Raw genomic sequence first — 15,353 nt, forward strand, 5'->3', positions numbered from 1 at the left:
GTGCAAACATATTCATCTCTTCCATTACAAACTCATTTTAAAACCTTCTCTCACATAACAAAGTCCACCAACCTATGGACGCCGGCTGTCCCCTGATGACGCCGTTCTTCGTCCTTTCTTCCCAGTCTAGCACTTCTTTATATATCAACTCTGTAACAAACACAATGAAAGCCATTTATTCAGATCACTTTAAAAACTGAAGAAGAAAAAAAGGGTGAAAGACAGTTTTAAGATGAGGTCATGCACAAATGTTTTTCTTCTTTTGGCAAAAAGCTTCAGACTAAAAAATGGTAATAAATGAATGCCCAGTTTACACGGGAACATTTCACTCTAAGGAGACAGAAATGGGACAGTGTGTCTTCAAGCCATCTGTGTGTCACATTTACACTTTCAGGTGTGAACCTCCTGTTGTTATCACTGCTCTGCTAGGACAGGGGAGCTTAAAGATATTCAAAGGAATACTAACATGGAGAAAACACCTCTTTTACTATTAAAAAAATCTAAAAAAGCTCAAATATTTCCAAAAACCTGAACCTAAAGTGATGAGCTCACCATTTTGCTCAATCTAAACATGTGACTGGACACAAGAAAAACAGCTACTCAGTTTAGTTTTTACGGCATTTAAAATTAATTTGAATAATAAAACATGCATATTAGTTTAAGGAAAAACTGGTTCTACTTGTTTTGCTTGTTTTTCAGTTTGTTTTGTTTCATAAAAACAGATGTGATTGTATTTAAATGTAAGAGTGCCCACCCCATTCATCCTTAAGGCTTAACACCACTAAAATCAAACGTTTGTCATTAAGGACAAATTAGCTAGCGAGAACTGAACCTGTATGCATAAGATGAGCATTTTAACATGGTAGCCTGTGGGTATTTTCTCACCAGTATAAAGCAACTCTAGCATTTAGCACCTCAGCATACGCTTCATTTTCTACCCACAAGGCTTCCAAGCATCATAATCCAGGAATATGTATTTTTGTGAATGAAGCAAACAGGCTTTAAATTTACCATTTTCACATTAAAGGAACAGTTATGTTAATAAAGACCCAGCAGGAAGGTGATGCAGGTTTGCACACCTTAGTATTTGTGACTAAAAACAGATGACGGGGATTGTAAAGTAACCGTGAAGAATGAACTGCACTAATTTTGAAAGCTTTCATTCATTTTGCAGACTTAGACTAAACAAAAACCAAATGTAAATCTGCATTTATACACCAATGAAAATTAGCTTTTCCCTCTTCTCTATCTTTCTCCCAAGCCGGTAAAGCTCTGATGTTCTGGCCGAGGGGACCAACGGGGGAAATATGCTGCTTTGGACACAGAGTTATTTTCAGCAGAAAATGAGGACTACGTGTCTGACACTGGGGCATTTATGGTTTCTGACAGACTGTGCAGAGGAAAACATGCAACTCCCTTCCAGAACAAAGATTAAATGTCCCACAGGCTGTGAAGCACAAAGCTAGACCAACCTTATGCATCACCCTGTAAACGGCTAAGTACTTATGACAGGAGAGGAGAGGATCCTTCCTACCTTTCCATTCCTCCACTGTGTGCTCCCGCTCATCCAGCTGCTTGTCTGTGATCACCGGTGGTGGCTGGAAAGAAAAACAGAATAATGTGTCTTTTTACCAAATGGTCACACATTCATATCACATCCGCACACATTATAGACTCAGGCCATAGCTTAAACCTCTCCCTTTTCTAACATTTAACAGAGCAAAGAGAAGATGCTGATGCTGCCTCTTTAAGAGACAAACGCCGACGCTAGTAGCCTCTGATTTATGAGTGTTACCAAACCAGAGGTCAAATTTACAGAAGTCATTCACATACAGCAGGTGTATGAGGATGTCTCGGACTCAGTGAATCCCGAGTTGAAAAATACTGGCGACTACAAGTGGTACCCTCAGCCTGCTATTAGACACACCTATGGTATTACTACATCACCTTCTTCAAGTGTTCACAAGGTTTTCATAAAATCTGACCTCTGACCATGAGGTCAGAGGTCACTGAGACTCAAACCCATCTGACCCATCAGCCTTCAGGCAGGGGAGAGGAGGAAAAAGCAACAATTCGCCTCATTTCCCAATCTGCCAAAACGCAGTCAAAAATCAATCTGCACTGGCTGAGTCACAGCGTTTCCAAGGAGAGGCTTCACATTTGTCACCATCTCAATTTTAGAGACTGAAGCACAAAGACACAGCTTTACAGTTTGTAGTCTTGAGACAGAAAAGGGAGCTTAAAATGGCATTTGAAAGGTGTTAAACTTTACCTTTTCACTTGTTTTACAGGAAAATGTTCAATGTTCTACAGAGGAAAGCTACATTGCGGCATTCCTGCTAAACTTCAAAAGACCCTTAAATCGAATTTTCCCATCAGCTATTCAATATGAGGGATATATTCCAGCCTAAAGTAAATTATATTACACTTAGAGCGGCTTTGATGTTGCACATTAAGGATTTTTTAAGAGGTCTGAAATGGGTAGAGCTCAGGTGTGATTGCCATAATCAATGAACATAGATGCTATTAGCAGTGATAACCACTTCCATGTGATTATCACTCAAACAGGAATGCAATGAAAATACACGAAACTCAAGTACTTACTGCCTCCACCTCAGTTGGGTCGTACCACACGTTGATATAGGGGTGCTGGAGAGCCTCATCCACTGAGATCCGCTTTGATGCATCTATTACCAGCATCTTTGATAGGAGGTCACGGGCTTGGCTCGCTGAAAGGAAATAATTGAACATAAAAAATATGCAGGAGTGTGCGGCTTGGTTGATGAGATGCATTTCCTGTTGAGATGGGATGTTGGTGCAGGAAACAATGTAGGCAGCAACCGCTTTGAAATGTAAACGAATGAGTATCCATGAGGAAGGGAAAAAATTCATAACATAATTTTCGTGGTACCACTTATAAAGTCCTGTTTTTCCATAAAGGAAAAATTCTGCTTATATTAAGCTCCAAATGTATATTTTCAGACCCATTTTCTTTCCTAATACAGCGTCAAATCACAACAGTCCCTTCAATATTCTTTATATTGTGAGGTCCCTTCAATAGTAGTGAGAAAACCCCAACAATCAGACAACCCCCTATGAGAGAGCAGGTGGTGACAGTGGGAAAGAAAAACTCTTTAAAAAGGAAGAAACCTCCAGCAGAACCAGGCTCAGGTAAAGGGAGGCCATCTGCCAAAATTGGTTGGGGGTTCACAGTTGAGATTAATCCTCATTTGTCTTATTCTGTGACCCTAAGTTTGCCTCTATCTGAATCACACTGACCATTCCTTTTTAAGTTAAGGCCTCACTCACATAGAGACTACAAGTGACCTCTGTGTGACTAATCTACTAATCGTGAAGGATTACAGGAGTTTGCTCGTTGTTGCCAACTTGTTTGCAAACATTCACCAACTAGTTGCTAAGCAGCAGTGAAACTGAAGAGTGAGATGCCACTCAGAAACAGAGCACGTTCAGCTTCAGAGTAAAAGCTGTGTCATTGATTGATTTCAGCAGTAAGACAACTTTTACTTTCAGGGCTAAAATTCTCTGCACCACACTTTTTCAAGTTTCACTACTGCTTGTTGATTGGCTAGCAAGTTTGGGCATCAAACCACGGGCGACTGTGCCAATCTACTAGCAATCAAAGCAATCACAAGGTGGGTTTTTTTTTTTTTAACTCATTAAACTTCTTTATTCAAGTAAAAGTGAAAATGTACAAGCTCTGAAATATACCCAAAATAGTAAAAAGCAGCTCTTTGAAGGACATTTCTACCAGCTTTTTTCGTGCCAAGCTAACTGAAGCTCTTGTTCTTTTAATTATATAATGATAAAATGTAGCAGTCCATGGGAATACAAACGTTTTTTGTTGTTCTTTGCCTCTACACCTAAACAGAAAAAAAAGAGCAGTCAAGGGTTAAAGTGGGATTTGGCACATGGGGGAACGCTAATATTGGTGAAAATGGCTGAGTGTACGGAAAAGCACCACAAATCACAATAATTCCTGTTGTGAGGTCCACAAGGTGGTTTTTGGTGCAGCTTAGTCTTTGTGACCATTTTTACCCAGGGAATACATATTCTACCCTAAACTAACGGAGGTTAATAGGAAGTCATGAACCAATCCTGTATGACTGAGAGAATTAAACTTTCTTGTGATTGGCTATCCCTCCCAAGCAAAAAGTCTGAACGGTACATGGTTAGAGCTTATTTGCTCACTCAGAGGTTTGTACCTGTGATGTCTATTTTAGGGTTTTGACACTGACTCACACAGACCTTAAACTAGAAAAAAAACTGCACAAAGCCTTTAGAACAAATAAAGCCAGCTTTCAAAACACTGCTCCCCGATGCTATCCAAGATGGGAAACTCACCGAGGTTTTTGCCTTTTCAACAGAGAACATGTATCCACTTTTGTCTCCATTTGAGCCTGTCAAGGACATCCGCCCTGATTATCACACATTGTTTCACATTCTGTATGAAACCTGACAGAGTGAGTCATCACAGCTAATTGATGTTGTTAAAGCAGAGAACTTGAGGGGGGAACACACTGTCATCACACATTCCTACCTCTGTGAAGTAACAAGGACTGAAAAAGAACGACTTTTTTTTTTTGCGACATCTTACAACAGCTCTGTGGCACTCACTGTGAGTGTTCCTGTCACCACCTCTGCATTTACAGAGAAAGACACGCTTGAGGTGAATTCCTCTTCACAGAAGAAACAACTTTGGTGCTGCCGGCTTCTAGAATAAGTGGTTAAGCAAAGACTGCCGCCGAGCAGTGATCTTGCTTTGGCTTTGCTGTCAGCAGATATTTGTTAGGTTGCAAACCCAAAGCACATGTGGAGGAGAAGTTCATATCTATACGTCCTTGAATGTGTACTCACTGACTACCCACGGACTCATTTGTTACACTTCCAAATGCAAAAACAACCCCCCCCCCCCAAAAAAAAAACCTCTAAAAGGTCACAGATGATAAATTCTACATTAAAAAAAGAACAACACAGCTTTACAACAGTGGTTTCAAGCAGTAAAACGGAAACACACTGTGGCATAACTAATGACTGCCTCATTGCTCCTACTAACAACCATCCACCAAAACTGTTTCAACACTCATTACCTTCTTATGCTTGAGTAAGAATTTACAAGACACCCCTACCTTTCAGTTTATTGTGCTCAGAGTCTGCAGGAAACAGGACATCAGGGAAGAGCTTCTCGAAGCTGTAGCCAGCATACCGTGGCCGGTTCTCCACATAGGTCCTCACGGACTGGTTGAGCTTCATCAGGAACTCCTGAGATGGCGTCCCCAGCTGCTCGATCACCTTGTTCCACTGGTCAATATCTTTTGGTTATAGTGTTAAGAAAAGCGTACGGCTGGATTGGAAAACAAGATGCTCCAGTTTGAGAGAAGTTTGAGGAATGTTTGATCTGGTTTGGACATGTTCCCCAAATACTGAGCTGATAAAGAAAGCTCAAACAAAACAAAACAAAACAAACAAAAAAAAAAGAACGAAAGCAAATGACTACAACCACAAATAGCTACAACACAGCTTTGAAACTAAACGATTTTCGTTTGCACATTATTCCTGTAGAAACCTGTTAGGATGGGCTGAGTGGGATACACACAATCTGAAAAAAACAATACACACACATATTTCAAACATCTGCACTCTGCATAGCTAGACGTCAAGTGAAGCAATGTGAGGTTCACCTGTAAGACATCCAGATGTTGGAAATACAAGTCACACACATGTAAGGACAGATAACACATTCAGACTGCTTGTTCACATCTTTGTTCATCCTCAAACATGAATGAACAAACAGAAGGAGAAACCTAGCCTTGAGAAAACAAAAAGCTCTGGTTGTTAAGTTCCTAATGCCAAAGTACATTTGCTATGATTGATTTTTTTTTCTTTATCCTTTAGTCTGTTGTTTAGCAGCTTTTGTGAATGTAAATAATTTGCATAAAGACAAATCAAAGCTACCGACTGCTAGCATCCTAGTAGTAAGCTAATGAGGAAGCTAGCCTTTAAGCCATGTTTTCAACCAAACACCCTACACTGCTAAAAAGATCCGATAAAAACAAATCAATTGACAATATCATCCTTGACTTAATTTAAAGAGGATGGCATTGACACAAAGCTACAGAGTGGCCTTTTTTTCACATAAAAGGTGGAGCTGGCTTTTGGATCTTAAACTAAAACCAATTGGGGAGGGCCTAAAACCAGCATTCTCTCTAGTGTCCAACAGGGGGCGATACTGGTGTTTGCAAAAAGCCTTGTTTGAAAGTTTGTAGTAAAAGTTTGTATTTACCTCGGTAAATACTTTCCTGATCTTATGGGCTCAGTCACTTATTCTGAATAAAACTTTAAGTCCATTATGTGAATTTTTGTTACTTTAAGTGTCAGAAAGCAGGATTGTTTAGGATATTCTAGCAACTGCGGACTGATAGTCAGTGAATGTGCAGTTTTACAGTCTGATACATAATACACCTAGATGATGAAATTCTAATGTCGTATTGAAGTTTAAGACTAGGAACTAGTCGGTGACATCATGATCAGCCCATTAATAAAAACCCATAACTACTAAACAAAGGAGCTCTTTAACAATATGTTGTTATATAGGGACCTTTTTGAATCAGGGCATAAAATGCCTGTATTCTTTCCCTCCACTGCTTCACAGTTTCTCTAGTGGGATCAAATAGGGTTGTAGTGCATGTTTACTTTCTTGTTAGAACCATTTATATTGAACAGGGTCTGATACAGCATAATAGAAGTGCTAACCTTGGTGTAATAAGACTTACTGGGTCACCTAAATAGATTGGAGCCATTATTCTTGTCACCACATAATTAAACTTGTACTTTTCCTGCTGTAAGAAGCCAGCATTTGCCATGAAAGATGGCTACAATTCTTCCAGCTCTGCCACTGCGAGTGATGAATGTCGACCCTGAGCGCAATGTCGTCATCGCTCATTAAACAGCAGGTTTGGCAGGTTTTTTCCCCCCCTTTTGTGTGCAAAGATATGAACAAGATGTCAGACAGAGGATGGGACAACGGTCGTTTGAGGAGGACGGGGGTTTGGATGGAGGTTCAACTTAAGGATACGATCAGTGCCTGGAAACAACACACTACCCCGGACCATTTCAGCCATGATACAGCCAACAGACCAGACATCAACTGAAAAATGAAATGACAACCACCGAATTAGCATGCAGGACTGAAAACCAAATGGAAAACAAAAATGAAAATAAGAACAAGAGGAGAGGGGAAATTATAATCCATAAACACGATGATGTTCGTGCAAGGTGACACATGACGCAAAATGACCTGCATGCATCTGAGAGCACTCTCACACCTGGATCAGTGTTTAACAGGTGTTTGTCTCCATCATAGCTGCAAAAATGTATGTTTACTTCTCCTTCAGACCATGACTTTTAACATTTATGAGAACTTTGTTTTTTTGCAAAAATGCAATTTAATGTTCTCTGTATCCTCACTGCAACTTAAGCTGGAAAGTGTTATCTAATGATGCCAAGAAATCATTTTTTTGTGTTAAATTTTAGATTAAGAGTTTTTCTTTCACATTACAACAAAAGCCATACGCTAAGCAGTTCGAGGATACTGGAGGGCATTTTATGCAGTTCACTTCTCAGCTATGGCAGAGCAAACTATCAATTCTATTTCAGGTCTTTCATGTGACAGTTATGGTGCTCGAAGCAACAGTGTTGCTGCTCGAGTGAGTGAGGAGGGAGTCGAGCCAGTGGATCTGCAGGAAGAGCAGGTGGGCGGCTGCAAGTCAAGGTGTCAGGCAAATCCAAGAAACAGAATTTCTATAGCTGCGATGTATTTGATGAGAAAGAAAAATAACAAAAAATAAAAATCAGGAAACAAAAGAAGATCTGAAAAGGTGACTGTTTTGAGGCCATCTTCATTTCACATGAAATGCCAGACACTGCTACAAGCAGCTCAAGGATACAATCCCTTCCTGGAAAAAGGATTTTGTGGCGAACCATTTCTGCCATAATGCAGCCCACAGCCCAAATATCCACTACATATGCGCAGCATCAAAGGAGGGAGAAGAGAATAACCCAAAACAATGAAATAAAATAAGAAAGAAAGATGCAACAAGTCAGCAGGAAAAAAAAAAAGAATCAGGTCAGTGTTTCTGATGAGTATTAGTTTTTATGAGACCCTCTAATTGTTTTTTGAGAGGGGACTTGTACTACCTGCACCTGTGCTCTAGGGCAATATGTACACTTTAAATCAACAGAATTTTAAAAGTAACAAACAAACAGTGCAGCTCTCCAATTACATTTAGTGTTTTTGCTTCCACCTGACTCTCAGCATGTTATTAGCCAATGAATTCAGTCTTTATTTCCTTACTGGGACAGAACATTATAACAAAACTGTTGCACTCGTGGGCTTCTCTAGACATTTTATGTCCAGTATTACGGTAACCTAATGAGCTGTGCTGGCATTCACCTTACAGTGTCTGCAGCTCAGTGCTGATAATGTCAATATCTCACACAATCACAGCAGAGAATCTCAGACTTCCCACAACAAGGCCATCTTCTTAAAAGGAAATGCTCATCTAACACAAACCACCGGCACCACAGCTGCACCCAATGCGTCTCCCTAGCTTTTACTGCACTGTTATAGATTTTTATCTATATACAGAACTGAGGTTTTAGTGGTGATAGGTTTTAATCACATATCGCAGTACATCTCTTATGCTTCGTTTCATCTCTGCTAGCTTTGGGCTGCACTAATTCACAGCACAGTCCTCCTAGTTCTCTACTAATCTTTCTGCTCAACTATGTAATATTGGTGCTCTGGCATCTAATGGATCAATATGACATATTATACCATACGTCAACTTCTGTGCTTCAGACTGCCTTGCTCAAACTGTGATGTGTTTCAAGCAGGGGTGCACGGTGAAACTGCTGAAGCATGCATTAGTGCCTGTATTCATACTGAGGTTTACTTTTTGGCTTAGCTGAGCTGAGCTCAGGCAACTTGTTAATAAAACATCAAACACATGCTAAAACACTGCTGGGCACCACAGTCCTCAGACAGGAAGTTCCCCACAAAGCACCGATGCCACACATGCCAACTCCCCCCCTGAGCGTAACCTTTACAGGAAAAGGGAGTGTGTGCCTGTGTGTGGGAGAGAGTGTTTGGGAAGTGATCCTGAAACATCTCAGGGGGTGAGGGCCATGCAGCAGGCCAGGCAGCAGCTCCTCATTAGCCGGTCGCTGTCAAGAAGCCGCTTCATCCACTTCCTGCACTTACCGTTGGCCTGGTAGCCCATTCCCAGGATGACTTCAGGGGCGCGGTAGTAACGCGTCACCACGTAGGGCGTCATGAGGAGACCAGTGGCGGCCGTCCGGGCCAAACCAAAGTCCAGAATCTTCAGTGTGCAGTCGGACTTTACCACGATGTTGCTGGGTTTCAGGTCCTGTTCAAACACAACACCACCGCAAAAGTTACAACATGACATAGATTAAACATTTCACAAAAGACAACTAAAAGACTTGACTGAAAATCAAACTCGCTTTGCAAGGAGACTTTTTTTTGGTGCAGGGACAAATATTCCTAGAAATGTCTATATATGGGAAACACAGTCGCTGGTGTAATGGGGCTCAAATATCAGGGTTTGTTTTCCCTCAGAAGAGGCGATCATTCTCTCCTCTACTAAATGAAAAGCTGATACCCACCGAAAGGATGATGAATCACTGTAACCACAAAGTCTTTGTTTTGTTTGGTTACACCATTTCATCCTTGTTTATCTGTTCTCTTGAGTTCAGTGTGTTCATTTCCCTGTGTGCTTTTTTTTGGAAATGCTTCCTTACAAGAACTTAAAAAACAGCCCATCTGCTCAAGGGTGTCTCCTCTCTTCTGAAGCTAACCTGACAGAATCGAGAGGAACTATAAGCAATCCTGCGATAAAGACTCATTGCCTATGGCTATAACCTGGCCATATGCCAGGTGATTTATTGCAATAATTTCCCCCTTTCAATCTTATTTGCATGCAGGCTAATCTGATAACATCTTAATGAGCCTCGTCTGGTTTTGAGAAGAAAATAAACAGACTACACCTGAAGGGTACTCACTGGCAAACGCTAATTTCAGGAAATCTTTAATGCGCTACAGCTGAAAATCCTCCTGATAATAATTATCATCACTTGTTAATCATAAGAACATCAGACTGGAGGGCTAAACCACAGTCAGTCATACTGCCACCTCCATAGGTAGCTTCTGAGCAGCTGAAACAGACCAGAGAGCTCTGATCACTGAGACAATGCCCCCAAAAAAACGAGAGCACGATCTCTGGCGATCCGTGACTCACGTTGCATCTGTTCACCTGATGAAAGCTTCGCGTGCCAAGCTGTGCCAGTGTGAGCGAGGCTGGTTAGCTCCGCCTGCGGTTCAATTAGTTCTGGCTGGCAGAGCAAGAGGAGCTCTGCTAATCTACTGGAGCACATCTCTCTGAGGGTGATTGACAGGAGGCTGCCAGTCACTCTGTAAGTGTGTCCATATGAAAAACCTATTCATACAGCTGTTGATGCCTCAGGATGTGTACTGTCATTCTGTGTGTGATCTTTCAAGGTAACGACAAGTGTGCAGTGTGTGTCTCCACTGCAACCTGTAAATGTGTGATTGTGTTATCTGGTGCTTTCATGTTAGAAACGTCAGTAAATGTAAATGCAATGAGATCCAGTCAACTGCAGCTTTAAAAGAGCGCCTTGACATTTTAGCAGGCAAACTTATCCTGTGGACGGGCTGGAAGGTTCCACTTTTATGTCTGCACACTAAAGAAGCTGCAAGAACCCATAAAGCTTAGCCCACAAGCATGCCATCTATAGTGTATATCATGGCAGGAAGTTAAATTACATCACATTTTACTTAGAGATGATTTAAGCATTGGTTTGCACAACTGGTCAGCAAAAACGTACCACCGTCACTGCCTTCCTCCAACCACCCTACTGTGTTTTCACTACTACACTTCGATATCTTTCAGTAGTCTCATATTTTTCCTTTGATGTGAAACTTTAAATTCATAAAAACATGGACTTAACTCAGTGTAAGCTTCAGCTTGCAACTGCTCCCAGTCACATCTGTACAGCTGCATATATGGCCCCCCTGGTATGGCTTACCCTGTGTATGATCCCTGCGGCGTGCAGATGTTTGATTCCACATAACATCTGGTAGAGCAGGTACGACAGCCTCTCGTGGTCCAGCTCCATCTGAATCACCTGACAGAGGTTGGCATCCATCAGTTCCATTACTAGATACCTGCAAGGAAAGAGGTTCAAATAAGCACACAGGCAGAGACAAACAAACACAGGGGCTTTTTATGTTTGTTTCAGTGGGTGTATTACAGTGTATAGATGCAGCATGTGCACGTGCCTGACTCTGTATTACGTTTCCTACATGCCAATAGAATATGAAGCGACATTAAAGTGTGAGATTCTCTCACCCAATCAGCTTTAATTTGCCTGGCATTTTGGAAATGACAGTATGGTATCTCCTCCAAACAGTGATGATGTTATCACAGTTGTCAGCTGTTACATCATCAGTCACTACATGGAGTAAGAAACCGCTGACAGATTTTTTTTTTTTTGTTACAACAACAAAAAACAAAGCAACATCTTTGTGTGAGAACGATCATTTACAAAGCAGAACCTGTGCTTGCACACAGCTTATAAAATACTGAAACTGGCTACAATGCATTACCAATAGTATGGGTACACATATGTATGTGCCGGTATACATTCAAGTAAACAAACACCAAAGCAAATGCAGTGTTCATCCTCCAACTCTGCAATGGCCCCGCTACCCTCTGGCTACGATTTGTCCAGTTTCCTTTTTAGCTCCACAGCAGAGTGCACACACACACACACACACACACACACACACACACACACACACACACACACACACACACACACACACACACACACACACACACACACACACACACACACACTCACACACCACACACACACTCTCTGGGCTTCAAAAGGATGGCATTAATCATGTTCGTTCCCATCATACTCTTGGTAACCATCACTTCCCCCACATCCCAGCATTCCCCTCTGATTTTACAGCTACTTACACGGACATCTTGTCGACTTCGAAACACATCCAGGGCAACTAAAGTGCATTCATACATGGCACATATACATGTATATAGTATAGCTACAGCTCTTGACAGGTGAGTGTCAGGCTGGTGACAGATTGTGGCCAATCAGCCTGAAAACTGGTTCATTCCTGTCACCAGCTGATTCAGTCTGTGCTTTTCTAATATTCACCATGAAATGTGCACACCTGACATCCCACTGACTATAAAGCATCATTTCCCTGAAGTATTTAACGTGAGGCACAACAAGAGATCCGGCTAAGCCCCCAAAAAGATCATCTAAGCCCCCGGCGTTCTGTATCCTGTATTGATTTGAGCAGCTGCGATTTGACTCGCTGATACTCACACATCTTGGAATTCCTCCAGTGTCTTCTGTGGTGTGAATACATTTAACAGCCCAATAATCTGCAACAACAACAACAAAAAAAAAGTGTAATTGCTGGAGTTGTTTTGTATATTTGACAACATCTTCACATCCACGTCCCTGGACACGAAGGCCAACTCTTAATTTGAAAAGTTAAACGAGGAAGCGTTAGCATTATTTATGAATAACAGCAGGATAGTTTCCTCATTCACACCTCCGAGGCAGCAGCACCGAGAAGTTTGTGGTCATTCAAAACACTATTTTTTATGGTTCGTTTCCATGTGTGGCGCTCAGCAGGTTCTGCTTTAAAACAAACATATTGTCCAGTTCTTTTTGCTTCCCTGCTGACTCATACTTTACACAACTCTGAATATAGTGACTCTAAAGATCAATACTTAAATCATTGTAATGGACAGGAATGAGAATAGCATTTAAATGCATCCTGCTAACACTTTTCAAAGCTAATTGTCCCCTTTAATTTCTACTGTACATTCTCTGCTCCTGCTTAAATTATACTTCTATTCAATGCTCAGGTTTATCTACATGAAATGCACCTACACTATACAGTCAAAAGGTAAGGCTATCCTCAAACGTCTAAAGAATTAGACCAAAACATTCAAACCATGCAAAAGAAACAAAAATGCCATTAAATTCTGGCTCTTACATTCTTGTGGTTGACACATTTCATTAGCACCAGTTCCCTGTAGGCCCGTTTTGCATGAGTTTGATTCTGAAAGGGTCGGCTCAACTTCTTGATGGCAACGTTCCTCTCCAAGTTGTGGTCGTACGCCGAACTGGGGTGAAGGAGCACAGGAGAAATTCAGTCAGCAATAATGGATGTTAAAAATTGTTCTTTGTTTTTGTTGTTTTTCCCTGACGGCCAAAGGAATATGAAGATTTTGCCTTTTTCAGCTTTATTTATTAGGGACAGTAGAGACTGACAGGAAAGGAAGAGCAGAGGAAGAGAGAAATAGCGCCACTGAACTAAAGTGAGCCAAGTCTGTTGCTAATATTTTGCCCATAATATACACCTAAGGGGAGCTATACTGAATGTGGCAGTCTCTAAAAAGTTATCCCTTGTGTTGCACTTAAGTCCAAAAATCTGTAGTTCTGCAAACTGCCATAAAGCCCAATGACCCCTGGGTTAAATGACCAGCTTTATAATAGAAACAAACATGTTTACATCCCATTACCAAAAAATGATTTCCCCGGTCATGAAAGCCATACACGAACTACATTTTGATATAAATCATCAAATAAGGTTTCGATGTTGTGTATGTTTAAAGGTTACAGAAAGCTACAGCTTCACAGCCAGTAACAGAACCACTCGACCTGAAGTCTTGACCACGTTTGCGGCGCCTTTTGAAGCATTTTTAATATAATCATTTGACAAATAGCATGCCTTGCTCGGTTTTAAATCGGACCAAATATACCATATGTGGTTTGAGAGAATTTTAGAAATCCATCTAATAGAACATATAACACGCTCCCCGAGGCCTTAGAAAGAGAGAGGGAGACCTATTTTTTACATTATTTAAACAACTAAGCTTGGTTTTTCTTAATTTCTGCAACCAAAATATTAAATCTTTACACCCGTACGGTTTCCTTTTAAATAAAAGAAACAAATTTAGTTGGTAATAACGGATAAACTGAGGATCGGAAATTTCTATGCAGAATGAGTCAGCAAACTTTGTCTATTGAGCAATACATTCGAACAGCCCATAATGCCTCCTCCTACTTTAAACTTAGGTTGCTTACTCTATCTGTTAAAAACAAAACAAAAACAACATCGCTGCCAATGAGCTTAGGTTTATAATTGGCTGGATAAAGCACCACGTAGACCCAAATTCTTTTCTTGTCAATGCCGGCCATAAGTGATGTTTCATATACAGAGATGTACATTAGTAATGCCAAGTATGCTTTACACTGTCAGAGGAACTTTAGTTATAACTGCAGAAAATGCGCGAACATGTTTAGTCCTGCTGTGCTGCTCTGTTTTATGCCGCTAAAATGTCAGCAAATGCTCTTAAATGTCACGTTAAAGAGCTCCACTGTGCAGCTGTCATAGAAATAAAATGAATAGTCAAACAAGTGTACAAACAAACACATTTACAATTGTTTTATGTAGCATCCCTCTGTAGGATTTTCTAGTAATATTTTTATAATCTTCATATGAGCGGATTCTCTTGTAGGTGGAACTCAACTGTGTCATTTTGTGAGGACTAGAGTCAGATGGTGCAGAAATGTGAGTGTGCAGAATGCCTGAAGCAGAACGTGCACGTTAAAAAGGGCTCTGTGTTGTAATTGCTTTGTAGTCCACCCCTCATGTGAGTGGGTCTGTATGCCTGAATTGATGATATTAGGAATATCCCCTCTCCCTGACATAACAGACAAGAAACTGAGCATTTAGAGCAGTGTCAAGCCTGAGCTTTTGGTTCTTAGGGATTACTTGTACATACCTGAATTTATTACTTTAAACAAAACTTTGATCACGTGTGTACGACCTCACGGCGTCGTAACATTACAGATGGGACAGAAAATAAAGAAACGTTTAACAGGCCCACTATTAATCCTTTTCCAGCACTAAGCACTGCAGTTGTTGAGATTTTGTAGCCAGCAAGTTCTTACATGACAAGCTAAAGTCTTAGCTGACACTCTTAACTGTGTTGTGCATCAGTTTTCTGGTATTCCTACCTGGTATGAGGAAGAGAGAAGGTTAATGACAGCAAAGACGCTAGATGAGTTCGTCAAGCTCATCTTATGTTACAAGTTGAAATGGATTCATTCTGACAGCTCATGTGATTTTGATGGGCCAATCAATCAACCACTTGATGCATAAGCAAAAAAAAATAAAAAAT

General features: G+C 40.8%; 1 protein-coding gene across 4 annotated transcripts in view; it reads right to left on the reverse strand.

Moving 5' to 3' along the window:
• Positions 1–15,353, reverse strand: part of mapk8b (mitogen-activated protein kinase 8b) — a 32,685-nt gene that overhangs the window by 4,318 nt on the left and 13,014 nt on the right. For 3 of the 4 annotated variants that reach the window (XM_026177139.1, XM_026177141.1, XM_026177142.1), the window contains exons 3-11: positions 13,160–13,289; positions 12,478–12,536; positions 11,146–11,284; positions 9,281–9,446; positions 7,094–7,165; positions 5,148–5,330; positions 2,605–2,729; positions 1,535–1,598; positions 73–150 (exon numbers count right to left, since the gene is read on the reverse strand). In XM_026177139.1, the coding sequence (XP_026032924.1) occupies positions 73–150; positions 1,535–1,598; positions 2,605–2,729; positions 5,148–5,330; positions 7,094–7,165; positions 9,281–9,446; positions 11,146–11,284; positions 12,478–12,536; positions 13,160–13,289 (1,016 nt within the window). Of the gene's footprint in view, positions 1–72; positions 151–1,534; positions 1,599–2,604; positions 2,730–5,147; positions 5,331–7,093; positions 7,166–7,964; positions 8,037–9,280; positions 9,447–11,145; positions 11,285–12,477; positions 12,537–13,159; positions 13,290–15,353 lie in introns of all 4 variants that reach the window. The other variant, XM_026177140.1, reaches the window with a different exon arrangement.

The sequence above is a fragment of the Astatotilapia calliptera genome, chromosome 8 (genome assembly GCF_900246225.1).
Source record: "Astatotilapia calliptera chromosome 8, fAstCal1.2, whole genome shotgun sequence".
Taxonomy (NCBI): Eukaryota; Metazoa; Chordata; class Actinopteri; order Cichliformes; family Cichlidae; genus Astatotilapia; species Astatotilapia calliptera.